At 52.0% G+C, this 20,003-nt stretch overlaps 1 protein-coding gene across 1 annotated transcript in view; it reads right to left on the bottom strand.

The window, feature by feature from the left end:
- Tpo (thyroid peroxidase) overlaps nt 1-20,003 on the bottom strand; it is an 89,178-nt gene that overhangs the window by 48,647 nt on the left and 20,528 nt on the right. Inside the window, exons 5-8 of the mRNA XM_013028868.1 lie at nt 17,785-17,839; nt 17,574-17,672; nt 16,099-16,183; nt 6,182-6,330 (exon numbers count right to left, since the gene is read on the bottom strand). Of these exons, the coding sequence (XP_012884322.1) occupies nt 6,182-6,330; nt 16,099-16,183; nt 17,574-17,672; nt 17,785-17,839 (388 nt within the window). The remainder of the gene's footprint in view (nt 1-6,181; nt 6,331-16,098; nt 16,184-17,573; nt 17,673-17,784; nt 17,840-20,003) is intronic.

The following is a 20,003-nucleotide window of genomic DNA, read 5'->3' as shown; positions in this document are numbered from 1 at the left end:
GTGGTGGTGTGATCAGGTGCTCACCTGTGTAGAGGTTTGATTCAGAGTGTTCACCTCTGTGGAGGTGTGATTCAGGGTTATCCTGTGTGGTGGTGTGATTCAGGGTGTTCACCTGTGTGGTGGTGGGGTTCAGGTGTTCACCTATGTGTTGGTGTGATTCAGGGTATTCACCTGTCTGGAGGTGTGATTCAGGATGTTCACCTGTTTGATAGTAGGATTTGGTTGTTCTCTTGTGTGGAGGTGTTATTCACGTGTTTTACTGTGTGGTGGTGGGATTCAGGATGTTGACCTGTGTGGTGGTGAACTTCAGGGTAGTCATGTGTCATGGTGTGATTCAGGGTGCTCACCTGTGTGGTGGTGTGATTCAGGTGTTCCTCTGTGTGGTGGTGTGATTCCGGGTGTTCATCTGTGTGGAGATGTGATTCAGGTTGCTCACCTGCGTGGTGGTGGGATTCAGGTGTTGACCTATGTGGTGGTGGGATTCAGGTGTTCACCTTTGTGTTGGTGTGATTCAGGGTATTCACCTGTGTGGAGGTGTGATTCAGGGTGTTCACCTGTGTGGTAGTAGGATTAGGATGTTCACTTGTGTGGAGCTGTGATTCAAGTGTTCTGTGTGGTGGTGTGATCAGGTGTTCACCTGTGTGGTGGTGGGATTCATGGTGTTTACCTGTGTGTTGGTGGGATGCAGGGTGTTCACTTGTGTGGTGGTGGGATGCAGGGTGTTCATGTGTGTGGTGGTGGGATTCAGTGTTTTATCCTGTGTGGTGGTTGGACTCAGGGTGTTCACCTGAGTGTTGGTGAGATTCAGGGTAGTCATTTGTGGTGGTGTGATTCAGGTGTTTACCTGTGTGGTGGTGTAATTCAGGGTGTTCACCTGTGTGGTGGTGTAATTCAGGGTGTTCACCTGTGTGGAGGTGTGATTCAGGGTGCTCACCTGTGTGGTGGTGTGATTCAGGTGTTGACCTGTGTGGTGGTGGGATTCAGGTGTTCACCTGTGTGGAGGTTTGATTCAGAGTGTTCACCTGTGTGGAGGTGTGATTCAGGGTGTTCACCTGTGTGGTCGTGTGATTCCAGGTGCTCACCTGTGTGGTGGTGGAAGCAGGTATTCACCTGTTTGGTGTTGTGATTCAGGGTATTCACCTGTGTGGAGGTGTGATTCAGGATGTTCACCTGTTTGGTAGTAGGATTTGGGTGTTCTCTTGTGTGGAGGTTTGATTCACATGTTCTACTGTGTGGTGGTGTGATTCAGGTGTTCACCTGTGTGGTGGTGGGATTCAGGGTGTTCACCCATGTGGTGGTGTGATCAGGTGCTCACCTGTGTAGATGTTTGATTCAGAGTGTTCACCTGTGTGGAGATGTGATTCAGGGTTCTCCTGTGTGGTGGTGGGATGCAGTGCGTTCACCTGTGTTGAGGTGTGATTCAGGGTGCTCATCTGTGTGGTGGTGTGATTCAGGTGTTCACCTGTGTGGTGGTGTGATTCAGGGTAATCATTTGTGTGGAGTTGTGATTCAGGATGTTCACCTGTGTGGTAGTAGGATGAGGGTGTTCACTTGTGTGGACGTGTGATTCAGGTGTTCTGTGTGGTGTTGTGATCATGTGTTGACCTGTGTGGTGGTGGGATTTAGGTGTTCACCTGTGTGGTGGTGGGATTCATGGTGTTGAGCTGTGTGGTGGTGTGATTCCAGGTAATCACCTGTGTGGAGGTGTGATTCAGGGTGCTCACCTGTTTGGTGGTGTGATTCCAGGTGCTCCCCTGTGTAGTGGTGGGATTCAGGTATTCACCTGTTTGGTGTTGTGATTCAGGGTATTCGCCTGTGTGGAGGTGTGATTCAGGATGTTCACCTGTGTGGTAGTAGGATTTGGATGTTCTCTTGTGTGGAGGTGTGATTCATGTGTTTTACTGTGTGGTGGTGTGATTCAGGTGTTCACCTCTGTGGTGGTGGGATTCAGGGTGTTCACCTGTGTGGTGGTGGGATGCAGGGTATTCACCTGTGTGGTGGTGGGATTCAGGGTGTTCACCTGTGTGGTGTGTGACTCAGGTGCATACCTGTGTAGAGGTTTGATTCGGAGTGTTCACCTGTGTGGAGGTGTGATTCAGGTGTTCATCTGTGTGGTGGTGTGATTCCAGGTGCTCACCTGTGTGGTGGTGTGATTCAGGGTGCTCACCTGTGTGGTGGTGTGATTCAGGGCGTTCACCTGTGTGGTGCTGGGATTCAGGTGTTCACCTGTGTGGTGGTGTGATTCAGGGTATTCACCTGTGTGGAGGTGTGATTCAGGATGTTCACCTGTTTGATAGTAGGATTTGGTTGTTCTCTTGTGTGGAGGTGTGATTCACGTGTTCTACTATGTGGTGGTGGGATTCAGGGTGTTGACCTGTGTGATGGTGGGATTCAGGGTGTTCACCTGTGTGGTGGTGGGATTCAGGGTGTTGACCTGTGTGGTGGTGGGATTCAGGGTGTTGACCTGTGTGGTGGTGAGATTCAAGTGTTCATCTGTGTGGGGTGTGATTCCGGGTGCTCACCTGTGTGGTGGTGGAATTCAGGTGTTCACCTGTGTGGTGGTGTGATTCAGGGTATTCACCTGTGTGGAGGTGTGATTCAGGATGTTCACCTGTGTGGTAGTAGGATTCGGGTATTCTCTTGTGTGGAGGTGTGATTCAGGTATTCTCCTGTGTGGTGGTGTGATTTAGGTGTTTACCTGGGTGGTGGTGTGATTCAGGATGTTTACCTGTGTGGTGGTGTGATGCAGGATGTTCACCTGTGTGGTGGTGGGATTCAGGGTGTTCACCTGTGTGGTCGTGGGATTCAGGATGTTCTCCTGTGTGGTGATGGGATTCAGGTGTTTACCTGTGTGGTGGTGTGATGCAGGATTTTCTCCTGTGTGGTGGTGGGATTCAGGGTGTTCACTTGTGTGGTCGTGGGATTCAGGATGTTCACCTGTGTGGTGGTGGGATTCAGGCTTCACCTATGTGGTGGTGGGATTCAGGGTGTTCACCGGTGTGGTGGTGATATTCCAGGTGGTCATGTGTGGTGGTGTGATTCAGGTGTTCCCCTGTGTGATGGTTTGATTCAGGTGTTCACATGTGTGGTAGTATGATTCAGGTATTCACATGTTTGGTATTGGGATTCAGGGTGTTCACCTGTGTGGTAGTGGGATTCAGGGTAGTCTTGTGTGGTGGTGTGATTCAGGTGTTCACCTGTGTGGTGGTATGGTTCAGGTGTTCACCTGTGTGGAGGTGGGATTCAGGTGTTCACCTGTGTGGTGGTGGGATGCAGGTTGTTCACCTGTGTGGTGGTGGGATTCAGAGTGTTCCCCTGTGTGGTGGTGGGATTCAGGGTTTTAACCTTTGTGGTGGTGAGATTCTGGATGGTCATGTGTGGTGGTGTGATTCAGGTGTTCATCTGTGTGGTGGTGTGATTCAGGTTTTCACCTGTATGGATGTATGTTTCAGGGTGCTCACCTGTGTGGTGGTATGATTCAGGTTTTGACCTGTGTGTTGGTTGAAATCAGGTGTTCACCTATATAGAGGTGGGATTCAGAGTGTTCACCTGTTGGGAGGTGTGATTCAGGTGTTTATCTGGGTGGTGGTGTGATTCCGGGTGTTCACCTATGTGGTGGTGGGATTCAGGTGTTCACCTGTGTGGTGGTTTGATTCAGGGTACTCAACTGTGTGGAGGTGTGATTCAAGATGTTCACCTGTGTGGTGGTAGGATTCGGGTATTCACTTGTGTTGAAGTATTATTCAGAGTGTTCACCTGTGTGGCGGTATGATTCAGGGTGCTCACCTGTGTGGTGGTATGGTTCAGGTTTTGACCTGTGTGTTGGTTGGATTCAGGTTTTCACCTATATAGAGGTGGGATTCAGAGTGTTCTCCTGTGTGGAGTTGTGATTCAGGTGTTCATCTGTGTGGTGGTGTGATTCTGGGTGCTCACCTGTGTGGAGGTGTGATTCAGGGTATTCACCTGTGTGGTAGTATTAGGGTGTTTACTTGTGTGGAGGTGTGATTCAGGTGTTCTGTGTGATGGTGTGATCCTGTGTTTACCTGTGTGGTTCTGGGATTCAGGGTGTTCACCTGTGTGGTGGTGGGATTCAGTGTGTTCACCTGTGTGTTGGTGGGATGCAGGGTGTTCACTTGTGTGGTGGTGGGATGCAGGGTGTTCACTGTGTGGTGGTGGGATTCAGGGTTTTCACCTGTGTGGTGGTTGGATTCAGGGTGTTCACCTGTGTGGTGGTGAGATTCAGGGTAGTCATGTGTAGTGGTGTGATTCAGGTGTTCACCTGTGTGGTGGTGGGATTCATGGTGTTCACCTTTGTGGAGGTGTAATTCAGGGTGCTCACCTGTGTGGTGGTGTGATTCAGGTGTTGACCTGTGTGGTGGTGGGATTCAGGTGTTCACCTGTGTAGAGGTTTGATTCAGAGTGTTCACCTGTGTGGAGGTATGATTGAGGTGTTCATCTATGTGGTGGTGTGATTCCAGGTGCTCACCTGTGTTGTGGTGGGATTCAGGTGTTCACCTGTGTGGTGGTGTGATTCAGGGTATTCACTTGTGTGGAGGTGTGATTCAGGATGTTCACCTGTGTGGTAGTAGGATTAGGGTGTTCACTGGTGTGAAGGTGTGATTCAGGTGTTCTCCTGTGTGGTGGTGTGATTTAGGTGTTCACCTGTGTGGTGGTGGGATGCAAGGTGTTCACCTGTGTGTTGGTGAGATTCTGGATGGTCATGTGTGGTGGTGGGATTCAGGGTGTTCACCTGTGTGGTGGTGGGATTCTGGGTGTTCACCTGTGTGGTTGTGGGATTCAGGGTGTTGACCTGTGTGGTGGTGAGATTCCAGGTGGACATTTGTGGTGGTGGGATTCAGGTGTTCCCCTGAGTGGTGGTTTGATTCAGTTGTTCACCTTGTGGTGGTGTGATTCAGGTATTCATCTGTGTGGTAGTGTGATTCAGGTATTCACGTCTTTGGTGGTGGGATTCAGGGTGTTCACCTGTGTGTTGGTGAGATTCAGGGTGGTCATGTGTGGTGGTGTGATTCAGGTGTTCACCTGTGTGTTGGTGAGATTCAGCTGGTCATGTGTGGTGGTGGGATTCAGGTGTTCACCTGTGTGGTGGTGGGATTCAGGGTGGTCATGTTTGGTGGTGGGATTCAGGTGTTCACCTGTGTGTTGGTGTGATTCAGGTAGTCACCTGTGTGGTAGTGAGATTCAGGTATTCACGTGTTTTGTGGTGGGATTCAGGTGTTCACCTGTGTGGTGGTGAGATTCAGGGTATTCATGTGTGGTGGTGTGATTCAGGTGTTCACCTGTGTGATGGTTTGATTCAGGTGTTCACCTGTGTGGTAGTGTGATTCAGGTATTCACGTGTTTGGTGGTGGGATTCAGGGTGTTTTCCTGTGTAGTGATATATTTTAGGTGTTCACCTGTGTGTGGTGTGATTCACGTGTTGTCCTGTGTGGTGGTGTGATTCAGGGTGTTGTCCCATGTGGTAGTATGATTTAGGTGTTCCCCTGTGTGGAGGTGGGGTCCTTTGTGTTCACCTGTATGGTGGTGTGATTCAGGATGTTCTCCCATGTGGTTGGTGTTGGGATGCACAGTGTTCACGTGTAGTGGTGTGATTCAGGGTTTTCTCCTGTGTGGTGGTGTGATTCATGTGTTCACCTGTGTGGTGGTGTGATTCAGTGTGTTCACTTGTGTGGTGGTGGGGTCATGTGTGTTCACCTGAATGGTGGTGTGATTCAGGTGTTCACCTGTGTGGTGGTGGGATGCAGGGTATTCACCTATGTGGTGGTGTGATTCAGTGTGTTTACCTGTGTGGTGGTGGGGTCCTGTGTGTTCACCTGTATGGTGGTGTGATTCAGATGTTCACCTGTGTGGTGGTGTGATTCAGGTGTTCACCTGTGTGGTGGTGTGATTTAGGTGTTTACCTGTGTGGTGGTGTGATTCAGGTGTTTACCTGTGTGGTCGTGTGATTCAGAGTGTTCACCTATGTGGAGGTGTGATTCAGGTGTTGACCTGTTAGGTGGTGTGATTCAGGATATTCACCTGTGTGATGTGATTCAGGTGTTCACCTGTGTGGTGGTGTGATTTAGGTGTTTACCTGTGTGGTGGTGTGATTCAGGCTGCTCACCTGTCTGGTGCTGGGGTTCTGAGTGTTTGCCTGTGTGTTGCTGGGGTCCGGGGCTTTTACCTGTGGGCCATGAAGGTTGACGTTTCATCACTTGTATGGAAGTTTCCATGATCTCAGCTGCGTGGGAAACAGTCCTGCTAGTTGGCTCAGGCATCTTGGAGAAGGCCAGCAGCTGAGATGGGGAAGTGGCTTCCCTTTTCCTGAGGTTTCTACAGCAGAAGGAGAAGATATGTCTTGTTGTTGATGCTCTGGTAGCTGATTACCCATTAACTGTCTCGGCTGCAGGACTCCAGGACTCCTGGGGCGAGAAAAGGGGGTGTGACTAGTGCATCACTGCTGGGGGTGAAGGAAGTGGCCGGTGTTCTCCCTTTACGAGGCTTCGGCAGCCGCACTCATCTGATTCTCCTTGGAGTTCTCTTATTCTTAGAAATCCAGTCTGTCTCCACCATAGATGGTGAGAATGGGAGAAGGGCTCTGTATCTTTGCCAGTCTCAGCGGCAGCAGCTATGGAGCCGTCAAGTGACCCAGGGGTCATCCTGCTGTGGGTCGGGGGTCAGCCCGCTGCAGCCCCAGATGGCTGGGCACGCCTGCCAGTCCCGCCTCACCGCGGCACCCCTCATCCTGTCATGGGGCACGGGCCCCTCTCTGTCCCCAGCAGCAGCCATGGGGCCGGGCTGAAATGTACGGACTGTGTGTGGTAGGGGAGAGGCAAGCAGAGAGCCGTTGTTGGGCTTTGTCTGTTCTGAGGCTAGGGAGGCTCTGCTTCCTCAGGCGGCCAAGGTCCTGGCCAGGTCCGGGGTGATTTGAGTCTGCTCATCCTTCACTGGGGTCTGCATGGCCCAGGGCGCTCACCCCCACCCCTTCTCCCGTGTGCTCTCCCCGCCCTCCCCCCTTCTCCCAGAGCCGTGTTCTGCCAGCACCCCCACGCTCCCCCTTCCTGCTGAACCTCAGACCTGGCTGCCACCGAGACGCTGGTGCAGGCACAGCCGTCCAGCAGGCACGTGTCCCTCACTGGGATCACATGAAGTCTTTGAGGGATGAGGAGGAGAGGGCAAGCATGGGGAGGGCTGGGAAGCAGCCTGTGTGAGGGCCCGTTTCCCACAGGCTCAGGTGCTCCCGACTGTCTTCTAAGGGTGACACTTGGCGTTGTGAAGTTTGAGTGACAGCCAGCCTTGTCTGACAGACTGCTCTTCCTCTGGATGTCACTCTTGTCCGCTCCCAGGACAGCCGGCCACGTGCTCACGCTGTCCTGACCGAGGGGCTCAGCTGTGGTCCCCTCGGTCCTGTGCTTTGCTCTCTGGGCACAGGCACCAATGGAGAACACTGGCTACTGACTGTATAGGGCAAAGGCCTCTGTGACAGCCTAGGGTTCCAGAATTTGCTGTCAAAGCCCAGAAAGCTAAGTTGCCAGCATGTGGGCAGGGTGGAATCTCAGAACCCCCGGAGAGCTTCGGGGCAGGAAGGCCCAGCCCTGCCATGATCTTTGGGCAGGAAGGCCCGGCCCTCTGCGTGTTGAGGAGTCCCCAGGCAAGGCCAGTCCCCGCGGGAGTGCAGCGAAGGACTTGGCCCTCACTTGGACATCATGACTATTGAGATAAGCGTCTCTTTCCCCTTTTTTGTGGTAAAGTGACTAGATTTGTTTAGAGGCATAAAACATTTTATGGTTAGGAAACACGTTACCCACCAACACGCCAACCCTACCTCTTTCCGACTGCCCCGAGGATCCTTCCCAAACTAGCACAACACCCATGTCATTATTGGCACAAGGAGAGAGAACTTCCAAGGTAGTGGACACAAATTCATCTCTGCATTCCCAACATTTACTCCAGGCCTTCCACACAGTGGGAACAGAATTAAGGAAATAAATATAGTCATAGAGGATATTGCTCAGGAGCTACCAAGAAGCAAGCTTTCCAGATTAATATACGTATGCATCCCCTCCTCACTCCTGAGTGCCGTCTTTAGGACTGGATTGCGTTTACATCTATGGTCTTTCTCTCTTCTCAGGTAATTCCCAACCATTTCAGATACAAAAATACACATCAATTCATGGGGGATATTTTTTCTGTTTCCTTTTGACTTGTTTTTAGATGCAGCACAGTTCTGCAGCTAATGTTGACAGGAGAGTGTTTGCTATCTGGAATAAGAGACATTTGGAAGGAGTCAGCAACTGTCTGATGACAGTTTGCACCTTGAAAAATGACATCCTTTTGCTTAACTTTCAACATAGTGATAAGCTTGTAGAAAATGATCCCTGCTTAGTGATTTTGGTTTCTGTACTTTATTTTCTGAATATGTAATAGGAGGCCATGATACTTACTATTGACATTGGTGCTTGTCATACATTGAAAATTAAGGCTCCTGTTAATTATTATTTAAATTAGTGTTTAAAATGAAAAACTCCCAGTTCACATTTACTGCTCCCCAGTTCTCAGGATTGACCGTTCTCCTCTACAGATCCTTAGTTCTCAGGATTGACCATCCACCTCTAAAGATCCCCAGTTCTCAGGATTGACCATCTACCTCCACAGATGCCCAGTTCTCAGGACTGACCATCTACCTCCACAGATGCCCAGTTCACAGGACTGACCTTTCGCCTCTGCAGATCCCCCAGGTCTCAGGACTGACCATCCACCTCTACAGGTCCCCAGTTCTCAGGACTGACCATTCACCTCTACAGATACCTAGTTCTCAGGACTCACCATCCACCTCTACAGATGCCCAGTTCTCAGGACTCACTGTCCACCTTCACAGATCCTTAGTTCTCAAGACTGACATCCACCTCTACAGATGCCCAGTTCTCAGGACTCACTGTCCACCTGTACAGATCCCCAGTTCTCAGGACTCACCACCCACCTCTAGAGAGTCTTAGTTTTCATGACTGCCCACCTCTATGAATCCCCAGTTCTCAGGACAGACCGTCCATCTCTAAAAGTCCCCATTTCTCAGGACTGAACATCCACCTCTACAGATCCTCAGTTCTCAGGAGACACTTCACCTCCACAGATCCTTAGTTCTCAGGACTGACCATCCACAGCTACAGATTGTTTGTTCTCAGGACTGACTGTCCACCTGTATAGATCACTAGCTCTCAGGACTGACCACCCACCTCTACAGATCCTTAGTTCTCAGGACTGACCATCCACCTCTGCAGATTCCAGTTCTCAGGATTGACAGTTCCACCCCAACAGCTCCTGAGTTCTCGGGAGTGACTGTCCACCTCTACAGATCCCCAGTTCTCAGGACTGACCGTCCACCTCTACAGATCCCCAGTTCTCAGGACTGACTGTCCACCTCTACTGCTCCTCAGTTCTCAGTAGTGACCAATCAACTTTACAGATCCTCAGTTCTCAGGACTGACCATCCACCTCTACAGATCCCCAATTCTTAAGACTGACCATCCACTGCTATAGATCCTCAGTTGTCAGGATTGACTGTCCACTTCCAAAGAGCCATAGTTCTCAGGACTGACCCACTTTACAGGATCCCAGTTCTCAGGACTGACCATCCACCTCTACAAATCCCACCAGGGCTGATCATCCACATCTACAGATCCTCAGTTCTCAGGATTTACTGTCAACCTCCACAGATCCCTAGTTCTCAGGACTGACTGTCCACCTGTACAAATTCCCAGTTCTCAGAAGTGACTGTCCACTTCTACAGCTCCTCAGTTCTCAGGAATAATCATCCATCTTTACAGATCCTCAGTTCTCAGAACTTACTGTCCACCCCTACAGATCCCTAGTTCTCAGGACTGACCGTCCACCTCTACAGATCCCCAGTTCTCACAACTGACCACCCACCCCTACAGCTCCTCAGTTCTCAGGAGTGCCTGTCCTGAGAACTCCCAAGTTCTCATTTCTCAGGACTAACCGTCCACCTCTAGAGATCACAATTCCCAAGACTGACCAACCACCTCTATATATAATCCGTTCTCAGGACTGATCATCCACCTCTACAGATCCCCAGTTCTCAGGACTGATCATCCACCTCTACAGATTCCCCGGACACTCCACCCCTACAGCTCCTCAGTTCTTAGGAATGACTGACCACCTCTACAGATCCTCAGTTCTCAGGACTGAGCGCCCACACTTAAAGCTCCTATATTCTCAGGACTGACAATCCACGTCCTACAGCTCCCCCAGTTCTCAGACCTGACCATCCAACTCTACCAATACTCAGTTCTCAGGACTGCCTGTCTACCTCTACAGATCCCAAGTTTTCAGTATGGAATGCCCACCTCTACACTTCCTTAGTTCTCAGGACTGACAATCGAACTCTACAGATCCCAATTCTCAGGACTGACCATCCACCTGTACAGATCCCCAATTCTCAGGACTGACCGTCCACCTGTACAGATCCCCAATTCTCAGGACTGACCGTCCACCTCCACAGATTATCAGTTTTCATGACTGACTGTCCACCTCAGATCCTTTGTTCTCAGGACTGACCGTCACCTTTACAAATCCTTAGTTCTCAGGACAGTTCACCACTACAGATCCCCAGTTCTCAGGACTGACCATCCACCCCTACAGATTCCTAGTTCTCACAACTGATCATCCACCCCTACACTCATTTATCAGGACTGACTGTCGACCTGTACAGATCCTTAGGTCTCAGGACTGAATAGCCACCTCTACATTCTCAGTTCTCATGACTGACTGTCCACCTCTACAGATCCCCAGTTCTCAGGACTGACCATCCAACTCTATAGCACCTCAGTTCTCAGGACTGACCATCCACCTCTACAGATTCTCAGTTCTTATGACTGACTGTCCACCTCCCCAGATCCTTTGTTCTCAGGACTGACCATCCACCTTTACAAATCCTTAGTTCTCAGGACAGACAGTTTACCACTACAGATCCCCAGTTCTCAGGACTGACCACACACCTCTACAGATTCCTAGTTCACACAACTGACCATCCACCCCTACACTCCTCAGTTCTCAGAACTGACCATCCACCTGTACAGATCCTTATTTCTCAGGACTGACCAGCGACCGCTATACATTCTCAGTTCTCATGACTGACAGTCCACTTCTACAGATCCTCAGTTCTCAGCCTGACCATCTAACTCTACAGCACCCCAGTTCTCACTGACTGTCCACCTCTATAGATTCTCAGTTCTCAGGCCTGACCATCCATCTCTACAGATTCTCAGTTCTCAGACCTGACCACCCACCTCTACAGAGCCCCAGTTCTCAGGACTGACCTTCTACTTCTACAGGTCCCCCGTTCATAAGACTGACTATCCACCTCTATAGATCCTCAGTTGTCAGGACACCCTGTGCACCAGTAGAGATGCCCATTTCTCAGGACTGTCCGTCCACCTCTACAGATTCTCAGTTCTCATGACTGACTGTCCACTCCTCAGATCCCCAGTTCTCAGGACTGACCGTCCACCTCTATAGATCCTCAGTTCTCAGGACTCACTGTCCACCTCTACAGATCCCCAGTTCTCAGGACTGACCATCCACCCCTACACTCCTCAGTTCTCAGAACTGACCATCCACCTATACAGATCCTTATTTCTCAGGACTGACCGGCAACCATGATACATTCTCAGTTCTCATGACTGACAGTCCATCTCTACAGACCCTCAGTTCTCAGCCTGACCATCCAACTCTACAGATCCCGAGTTCTCAGGACTGACCGTCCACCTCCACAGATTATCAGTTTTCATGACTGACTGTCCACCTCCTCAGATCCTTTGTTCTTAGGACTGACCATCCACCTTTACAAATCCTTAGTTCTCAGGACAGACAGTTCACCACTACAGATCCCCAGTACTCAGGACTGACCGTCCACCTCTATAGATCCTCAGTTCTCAGGACTCACAGTCCACCTCTACAGATCCCCAGTTCTCAGGACTGATCATCCACCTGTACAGATCCTTATTTCTCAGGGCTGACTAGTGACCAATATACATTCTCAGTTCTCATGACTGACAGTCCATCTCTACAGATCCTCAGTTCTCAGCCTGACCATCCACCTCTAGAGATTCTCAGTTATCAGACCTGACCATCCAACTCTACAGATCCCAAGTTCTCAGGAATGACCGTCTACCTCTACAGGTCCCCAGTTCTCAGGACTGACCCCCCACCTCCACAGATCGGCAATTTGCAGGATTAACCTTCCACTTCTATAGGTCTCCCGTTTCTCAGAACTTACCCACCAACTCTACAGATCCCCAGTTCTCAGAAGTGACCATCCTCTACACATCCTCAGTTCTTAGGACTGACCACCCACCTCTACAGATTCCCAGTTCTCATGACAGACAGTCCACCCCAACAGCTCCTGAGTTCTCAGGACTGACTGATCACCTCTACAGATCCTCAGTTCTCAGGACAGCCCATCCACTCCTCCAGATACCTAGTTCTCAGGAATGACCACCCACATCTATAGATCCCCAGTTCTCAGGACAGACCTTCCACCTCTACAGGTTCCCAGTTCTCAGGATTTACTCTCTCCCTCCGCAGATCTCCAGTTCTCAGGACTGACCATCCACCTCTAGAGATCCCAATTCTCAGGACTGACCATCCACTTCAACATAACATCAGTTCTCAGGATTGATGGCCAACCCTAGAGATCCCCAGTTCTCAGGACTGACCGTCCACCTCCTCAGCTCCTCAGTTCTCTGGACTAACTGACCACCTCTACAGATACTCATTTCTCAGACTTGACAGTCCACGTCTAGAGGTCCTCAGTTCTCAGACCTGACCATCCACCTCTACAGATCCCTAGTTCTCCGGACTGACTGTCCACTTCTACAGGTCCCTCATTCTCAGGACTGACCATCAACCTCTACAGATCCTCAGTTGTCAGGGCTGACCATCCACCCCTCTAGATGCCCAGCTCTCAGGACTCACTATCCACCTCTACAGATCCTTAGTTCTTAGGACTGACTGTCCATGGATACAGATTGCCAGTCTCAGGACTGACCATCCACCTCCATAGGTCCCCTGTTCTCTGGACTGACTGTCCACCTCTACTGATCCCCAGCTCTCAGGACTGACCATCCACCCCTTCAGATCCCTAGTTCTCAGGGCTGACAGTCCACATTTACAGATTCTCAATTCTCAGGATTGACCGTCCACCTCTACAGATCGCCAGTTCTCAGGACAGCCCACCCACCCGTACCGATCCCCAATTCTCAGGGCTGACTGTCCACCTCTACAGACCCCCAGTTCTCAGGACAGCCCACTCACCTCTACCGATCCCCAGTTCTCAGGATGGACTGTCCACCTCTACAAGTACCCAGTTCTCAGGACTGACCATCCACCTCTACAGCTCCCCAGTTCTCAGGGCTGACCATCCACATCTCCAGATGCCCAGTTCTCAGAACTCACCATCCACCTCTATAGATTCCCAGTTGTCAGGACTGACCTTCCACCTCTACAGCTCCTTAGTTCTCAGGACTGACTGTCTACCTCCACAGATTCTTAGTTCTCAGGACTGACTGTCCACCTCTATAGGTCCTCTGTTCAAAGTACTGACTGTCCACCTTTATAGATCCCCAGTTCTCAGGACAGACCTTCCACCTCTACAGATCCTCAGTTCTCAGGATTTACTGTCCACCTCCACAGATCCTTAGTTCTCAGAATTGCCCATCCACATGTACCGATCCACCTGTTCTTATGACTGACCTTCCAACCCTACAGCTTCTCCAGTTCTCAGGACTGCCCATCAACCTCTAGCGATCCTCAGTTCGTAGGACTCACTGTCCACCTCCACAGATCCTTAGTTCCAAGGGCTGACTGTCCACCTGTACAGATCCCCAGTTTTCAGAACTGACCTCCACCTCTACAGATCCCCAGCTCTCAGGACTCACCATCCACCTCTAAAGATCCTTATTACTCAGGACTGACCGCCCACCTCTGCATTTGTCCAGTTCTCAGGACTGACCATCCATGTCTATAGATCCTCAGTTCTCAGGAATGCTCGTCCACCTCTTGAGATGCCCAGTTTACAAGACTGCCTGTCCACCTCTAGCGATCCTCAGTTCTCAGGACTCACTGTCCACCTCCACAGATCCTTAGTTCTCAGGGCTGACTGTCCAACTCTACAGCTCTTCGTTTCTCAGGACTGACCCTCCACCTCCACAGATCCCCTATTCTCAGGACTGACCATCCACCTCCACAGATCCCCAGTTCTCATGACTGACCCTCCACCTCCACAGATCCCCAGTTCTCAGGACTATCCACTTCTACAGGTCCCACATCTCAGAACTTACCCTCCTCTCCTACACATCCTCAGTTCTCAGGACTGCCTGTCTACCCCTGCAGATTCCTAGTTCTCAAGATTGGACATCCATCTCTACAGATCCCCAGTTCTCAGGACTGACCATCAACCTCTACAGATCCCCAGTTCTTAGGACTGACCTTTAACCTCTACAGGTCCCCAGTTCTTAAGACTGACAGTCTACCTCTAAAGATCCTCAGTTGTCAGGGCTGACTGTCCACCTCTCCAGATCCCTAGTTCTCAGGACTCACTATCCACCTCTATAGATCCTTAGTTCTAAGGACTGACCATCTACCTCTACAGATCCCCAGGGACTGACCATCCACCTTTATAGATCCTCAGTTCTCAGGAGTGCCCATCCACCTCCACAGATGCCCATTTCTGAGGACTGACTGTCCATATCTACAGATCTTAGTTCTGAGGACTGACCGTCCACCTCTACACTTCCCCAGTTCTCAGGACTGACCGTCCACCTCTACAGATCCTCAGATCTCAGGACTGACCATCTACCTTTACAGCTCCTACGTTCTCACAACAGACCATCCACCTCTACAGATCCCCAGTTGTCAGGTCTGATTTCTCTACCACTACAGATGAAATCCTACAGTCTTGGGTCATCAGTGTCCTGTTCTGTTCCAGTCTGTCCAGTCTGTCCACTCTCCAGTCGGGGCTCACTTCTTGGGCGTGGGCATACATTGCTTTATTTTCACAAAGCTGCTCCTGCTTTATTTTCCCAAGGCCATTCTTGAACTGTTCCTTTGTGGACAATGGGCCCTCCCGGTCCTGGACTAGGTGACCCACTGTCCTTTTCAGGAGTCGTTATGGGCGTGTCACAATGACTCGGAGACTCGCATCAGGACCCGTTTCCTCTACTGCACCCACACCGCGGTTCTGGTCAGGAGCCAGCCTCTAGCCTGAGTGCCTTGAATCACCCCTTGGATCACACCTGGATCACACCTTGGGTCAGTCACCAGCTCCCTCTCTTGCTGGGGACAGAATTTAACATCGTCTCTGAGTTTCCTGCACTCATATTGGGGCCAAGGGACGCATGTAACTTCAGTGCGCACTGTGCACAGTGGGGTAACTGGACCATTTTGGGGGTGTTTGTGAAAACTGAAATAGGTGTTGTGTACGCAGAGCCTCGAGGGGCATCTCCACTCCTGTGTGACCTCTTCTCCAGTCACGTGACAGCCCTGTGCACCCCTCCACCGGGGTCACGTGACAGCCCTGTGCCCCCCTCCACTATGGTCACGTGACAGCCCTGTGCCCCCCTCCACTATGGTCATGTGACAGCCCTGTGTACCCTCCACTATGGTCACGTGACAGCCCTGTGCACCCCTCCACTATGGTCACGTGACAGCCCTGTGCACCCCTCCACTATGGTCATGTGACAGCCCTGTGCCCCCCTCCACTATGGTCACGTGACAGCCCTGTGCACCCCTCCACCGGGGTCACGTGACAGCCTCTGTGCACCCCTCCACTATGGTCATGTGACAGCCCTGTGTACCCTCCACTATGGTCACGTGACAGCCCTGTGCCCCCCTCCACTATGGTCACGTGACAGCCCTGTGCCCCCCTCCACTATGGTCACGTGACAGCCCTGTGCACCCCTCCACTATGGTCACGTGACAGCCCTGTGCACCCCTCCACTATGGTCACGTGACAGCCCTGTGCACCCCTCCACCGGGGTCATGTGACAGCCCTGTGCCCTCCCTCCCTCCCTCCTGCCACATCACCTTGTCATCGTGCTGTAGAGGTCATGTTCCACCATGCGTCTGCTTGCTTCCACAACGCTGCTGACATGGAACTTTCCAGTCTTTCCTGTGGAATACCGCACTGCAGAATTCAAACAGACGGCATGCCCCCTGTCCCCCCAGCTCTGTCCCGAGTCCAGCTGTGTTCACGGCCGTGCTCACACAGCCTCTGGGCCTCAGCCTGACGTGGTTGTGCTCAGTGGGCCGTGTCCCCTCCCGGCCGGGAGGACCCCACACGGAGCCACTCGCTGCCACAGGAGGCTGGGGCTGAGCTGGCCGCACTGCTCAGCTGTGCAAACCATGTCCGATGGCTGCTCTTTGTGAACATTTGGTTACCTGTGACCATGATGGACTTCCTAACAATTCGCCTATTTATTCAGTGCATTTAGCAAGACATTCAGACCTATCAAAAGTTTCCAGTGAAATCACCCTCATCACATTTTACTTTTTCAGCACTGGAAGAGCATAACCGACCAAGATTCCTTCACTGAAGGAGAGCCTGAGACCCAAGGGGCCAGCAGGGCGGGGTGGTGCTCTGTGCACGGCTCTCTGGTCACTGAGCACGGCCTGCCTCCTGGAGCCCTCCCGCATCTTCTGACCTGCTGAAGACGCCGTCCTGATGGGCCACTCACCCCCATGCGTCCCTCCTTGTCCCCATGAGCATCTGAACACACCCAGCAGACACAATGCAAGCAAACACAATGCTTCAGGAAAAGAAGCAAGCCATCCGGCTCCAAAAGGGCTGATTAAAGCAAAGCGACGAGAAATGAAATCAAACAGAAAAGGGAGAAAGCCACCATCTGCCTGCTCCAAAATCACACAGCCCGTCAGGCCTGAGGGCCGCTGCCCATGCTAAGTGCTTGGCTTTTGCTCAGAGCTGTGCTTGGACATTGTTTTCACAGCCCTTGCTTGCCAAAATCCAATGAGTGGGAAAGAGCAACCTTCTTTTTAAAACAAATTCACTGCAGGGAAGCGATGGCTCCCAGGTCTTGGACTTGCACAGCATTGGAAGGCAGGGAGGTCCGCCCAGCTGTGCCTGGACAAGCTCCTCTCAGAGCCCCCGCATAGCCTGTCGCTCTCCCGTCCCTCTCTGTCTCTAGGTGTGTCTCTCCACTCCTGTTTACCCAAAGGTGATTATTTTAGCTATTATATTTCAGTAGAATTTTAAACATAATTTCTCATTGCAACTCATAATCCCAGAAAATATACCATTGCTAAATGAAAACTGTAGCAAATGAACAAACATACTCTGAAACTTTTCAAATTCTGATCTCATAGGAAGATTCATTCTTTTCAAAAGGACTTATATTTTAACCTTTCTAAACTCAAGAATTACAATTTTAGCCTTGGAAGTGTGAACAGGACACATTTCTACTGACTGTTAGTAGTTACCATTCTGTTTTCTACTTAACAAGGGTGAAAATGTCTTCATAAAGATAAAAGGTTGTGTTACTCACCCCCAGGAGGTTCTTTGCCTCTCAAGATGAAAGACAAGAGAAGTCCAGCGCCGGCTGCAGCCAGGGTGCCCGCCAGGGCTGCAAGCACCTTCATCTCAGCTGAAAGGGAGGAGCGTGGGGACACAGAAGGCCGCTCACGGCAGCCTTTCCCGGGGCGTCGGCCTGAGCGCAGGGCTGTGCACCTCCGCTAACTCCAACCCCCTATCCTCACCAGCAAGATGTACAATCAGCAGCAGAGCTGATCGGGCCAGAGTGCCTTGATTTACCTGAAGGCGGAGGTACCTTTGTGACAGCTTGAGTCCTCCCATAGCTCACTGGTGACCTGTCTTAACCCATGGTTATGTTAAGTGTGTAAAGTTATTGAGAATGATTACTAGAAATAAATCTGTTTCCCCTAATACATCTATTTGGAACAAATCACTAATACTAAGATTTGAGCATTTATGAGAATAGTAATAAAATCCTCAATGCCTACTGGATTTCTTAGGGTATTCTTGTTATGAAGTAACTTAGAGTTAAGAATTGTTACGACAGAACAAAAGATCCCAAGTCAATAGCTTCCACTTTCTCGATCTTGTTTCTTAGTCTTAGACTTTCTGTACCTGTTGATGAGCCTGTGATCTTATTAACCAGAATATCCCCGGGGGAAGACAGCCTGGTGAACCATGGCTCCCACTGCTCAGATCTGATCCAGCCCAGTTGAGACCAGCTCACCCGAGACCAGCCCACCCCACCCAGCACACCTGAGATCAAAAGGCTGGAGACCCATTATCTATGAAACCCAGCACAGCTGAGACCAACATGGTCAAGACCAGCACAGCCAAGACCAGCATGGCTGAGACCCAGCACACGCAAGATCCAGTACACACTCGACCCAGCACGGCTGAGACCCGGCACACGCAAGATCCAGTACACACTCAACCCAGCACGGCTGAGACCCGGCACACGCAAGATCCAGTACACACTCGACCCAGCACGGCTGAGACCCGGCACACGCAAGATCCAGTACACACTCGAGACCCGGCACACGCAAGATCCAGTACACACTCGACCCAGCACGGCTGAGACCCGGCACACGCAAGATCCAGTACACACTCGACCCAGCACGGCCGAGACCGGCCCAGACAAGTCCAGTGCAGCACCTGAGCTGATCATCTGTCTGGGCCACACTCACCCATCAGTTCTGATGGGAAAAGCCCCACACATGCCCCTTCCCCAAATTACTTCTAATAATTGTTTCCTCCTACAAAATGGGAAACCCAAAAGTTTTACCACCAAGCTTCTCTCAGGCGAGGAGGACGGAGTGCCTCGCTGGGAGAACTGTGTCTGGAAACTTCTGGAATGGCTTGCTCTCCGAGGATGGAGCCCTGCTGTATAAATGGACGCTACGCTCTGGTGCCCTGGAGCTGTGGAAGGCGTGGCTCCCGCGACTAGCGAGGGGCACTCAGCGGCTCTGCGCTTGGGCTGCTCACAATCCAGGCATCACACCAGCAGCCGCCACGCCCGTCCAGCTCCTGTGCATTGGGTGAGGGGGCCTGCCAGGAAACCCCACGCACCCCGGAGCAAGGAACTGCTACGACGGGCCCACTCCCCACTCCACACTTTCCATTTTCCTCTGACTTTTCCAAGTTACATTCTGCATGAAAAGTGAGACACAAGTCCTCCTCCTTCGGCTGTGTTGGCAGCTGTCCCAGTGCGAGGCGTCTGCTGGACACCTTGGTCCACCACTGTCCTTGGACTCCTGGTCCTTAGGCCTGAAGGGAGAGCCACATGCACAGTGCTGTTGTGAGGGCTGAGGGCTGAGCGGCTCTGGGGAGGACGTCCCCGTGGGGGGGGGTCTCTGGGGAGGACGTCCCCGTGGGGGGCTCTGGGGAGGACGTCCCCGTGGGGGGGACTCTGAGGAGGACGTCCCCGTGGGGGACTCTGAGGAGGACGTCCCCGTGGGGGGCTCTGGGGAGGACGTCCTCGTGGGGGGGCTCTGGGGAGGACGTCCCCGTGGGGGACTCTGAGGAGGACGTCCCCGTGGGGGGGGGCTCTGAGGAGGACGTCCCCGTGGGGGACTCTGAGGAGGACGTCCCCGTGGGGGGGCTCTGGGGAGGACGTCCCCGTGGGGGACTCTGAGGAGGATGTCCCCGTGGGGGGGGCTCTGAGGAGGACGTCCCCGTGGGGGGCTCTGGGTGATGAACATCCCCGTGGGGGGCTCTGGGGAGGACGTCCCCGTGGGGGGGGACTCTGGGGAGGACGACCCCGTGGGGGGGCTCTGGGGAGGACGTCCCCGTGGGGAGGGCTCTGAGGAGGACGTCCCCGTGGGGGGCTCTGAGGAGGACGTCCCCGTGGGGGGGCTCTGAGGAGGACGTCCCCGTGGGGGGCTCTGAGGAGGACGTCCCCGTGGGGGGCTCTGAGGAGGACGTCCCCGTGGGGGGGGCTCTG

This window comes from Dipodomys ordii, unplaced genomic scaffold (assembly GCF_000151885.1).
Source record: "Dipodomys ordii isolate 6190 unplaced genomic scaffold, Dord_2.0 Scaffold115, whole genome shotgun sequence".
In the NCBI taxonomy this organism is placed as follows: domain Eukaryota; kingdom Metazoa; phylum Chordata; class Mammalia; order Rodentia; family Heteromyidae; genus Dipodomys; species Dipodomys ordii.
This window is presented reverse-complemented; position numbering and strand designations above follow the sequence as displayed.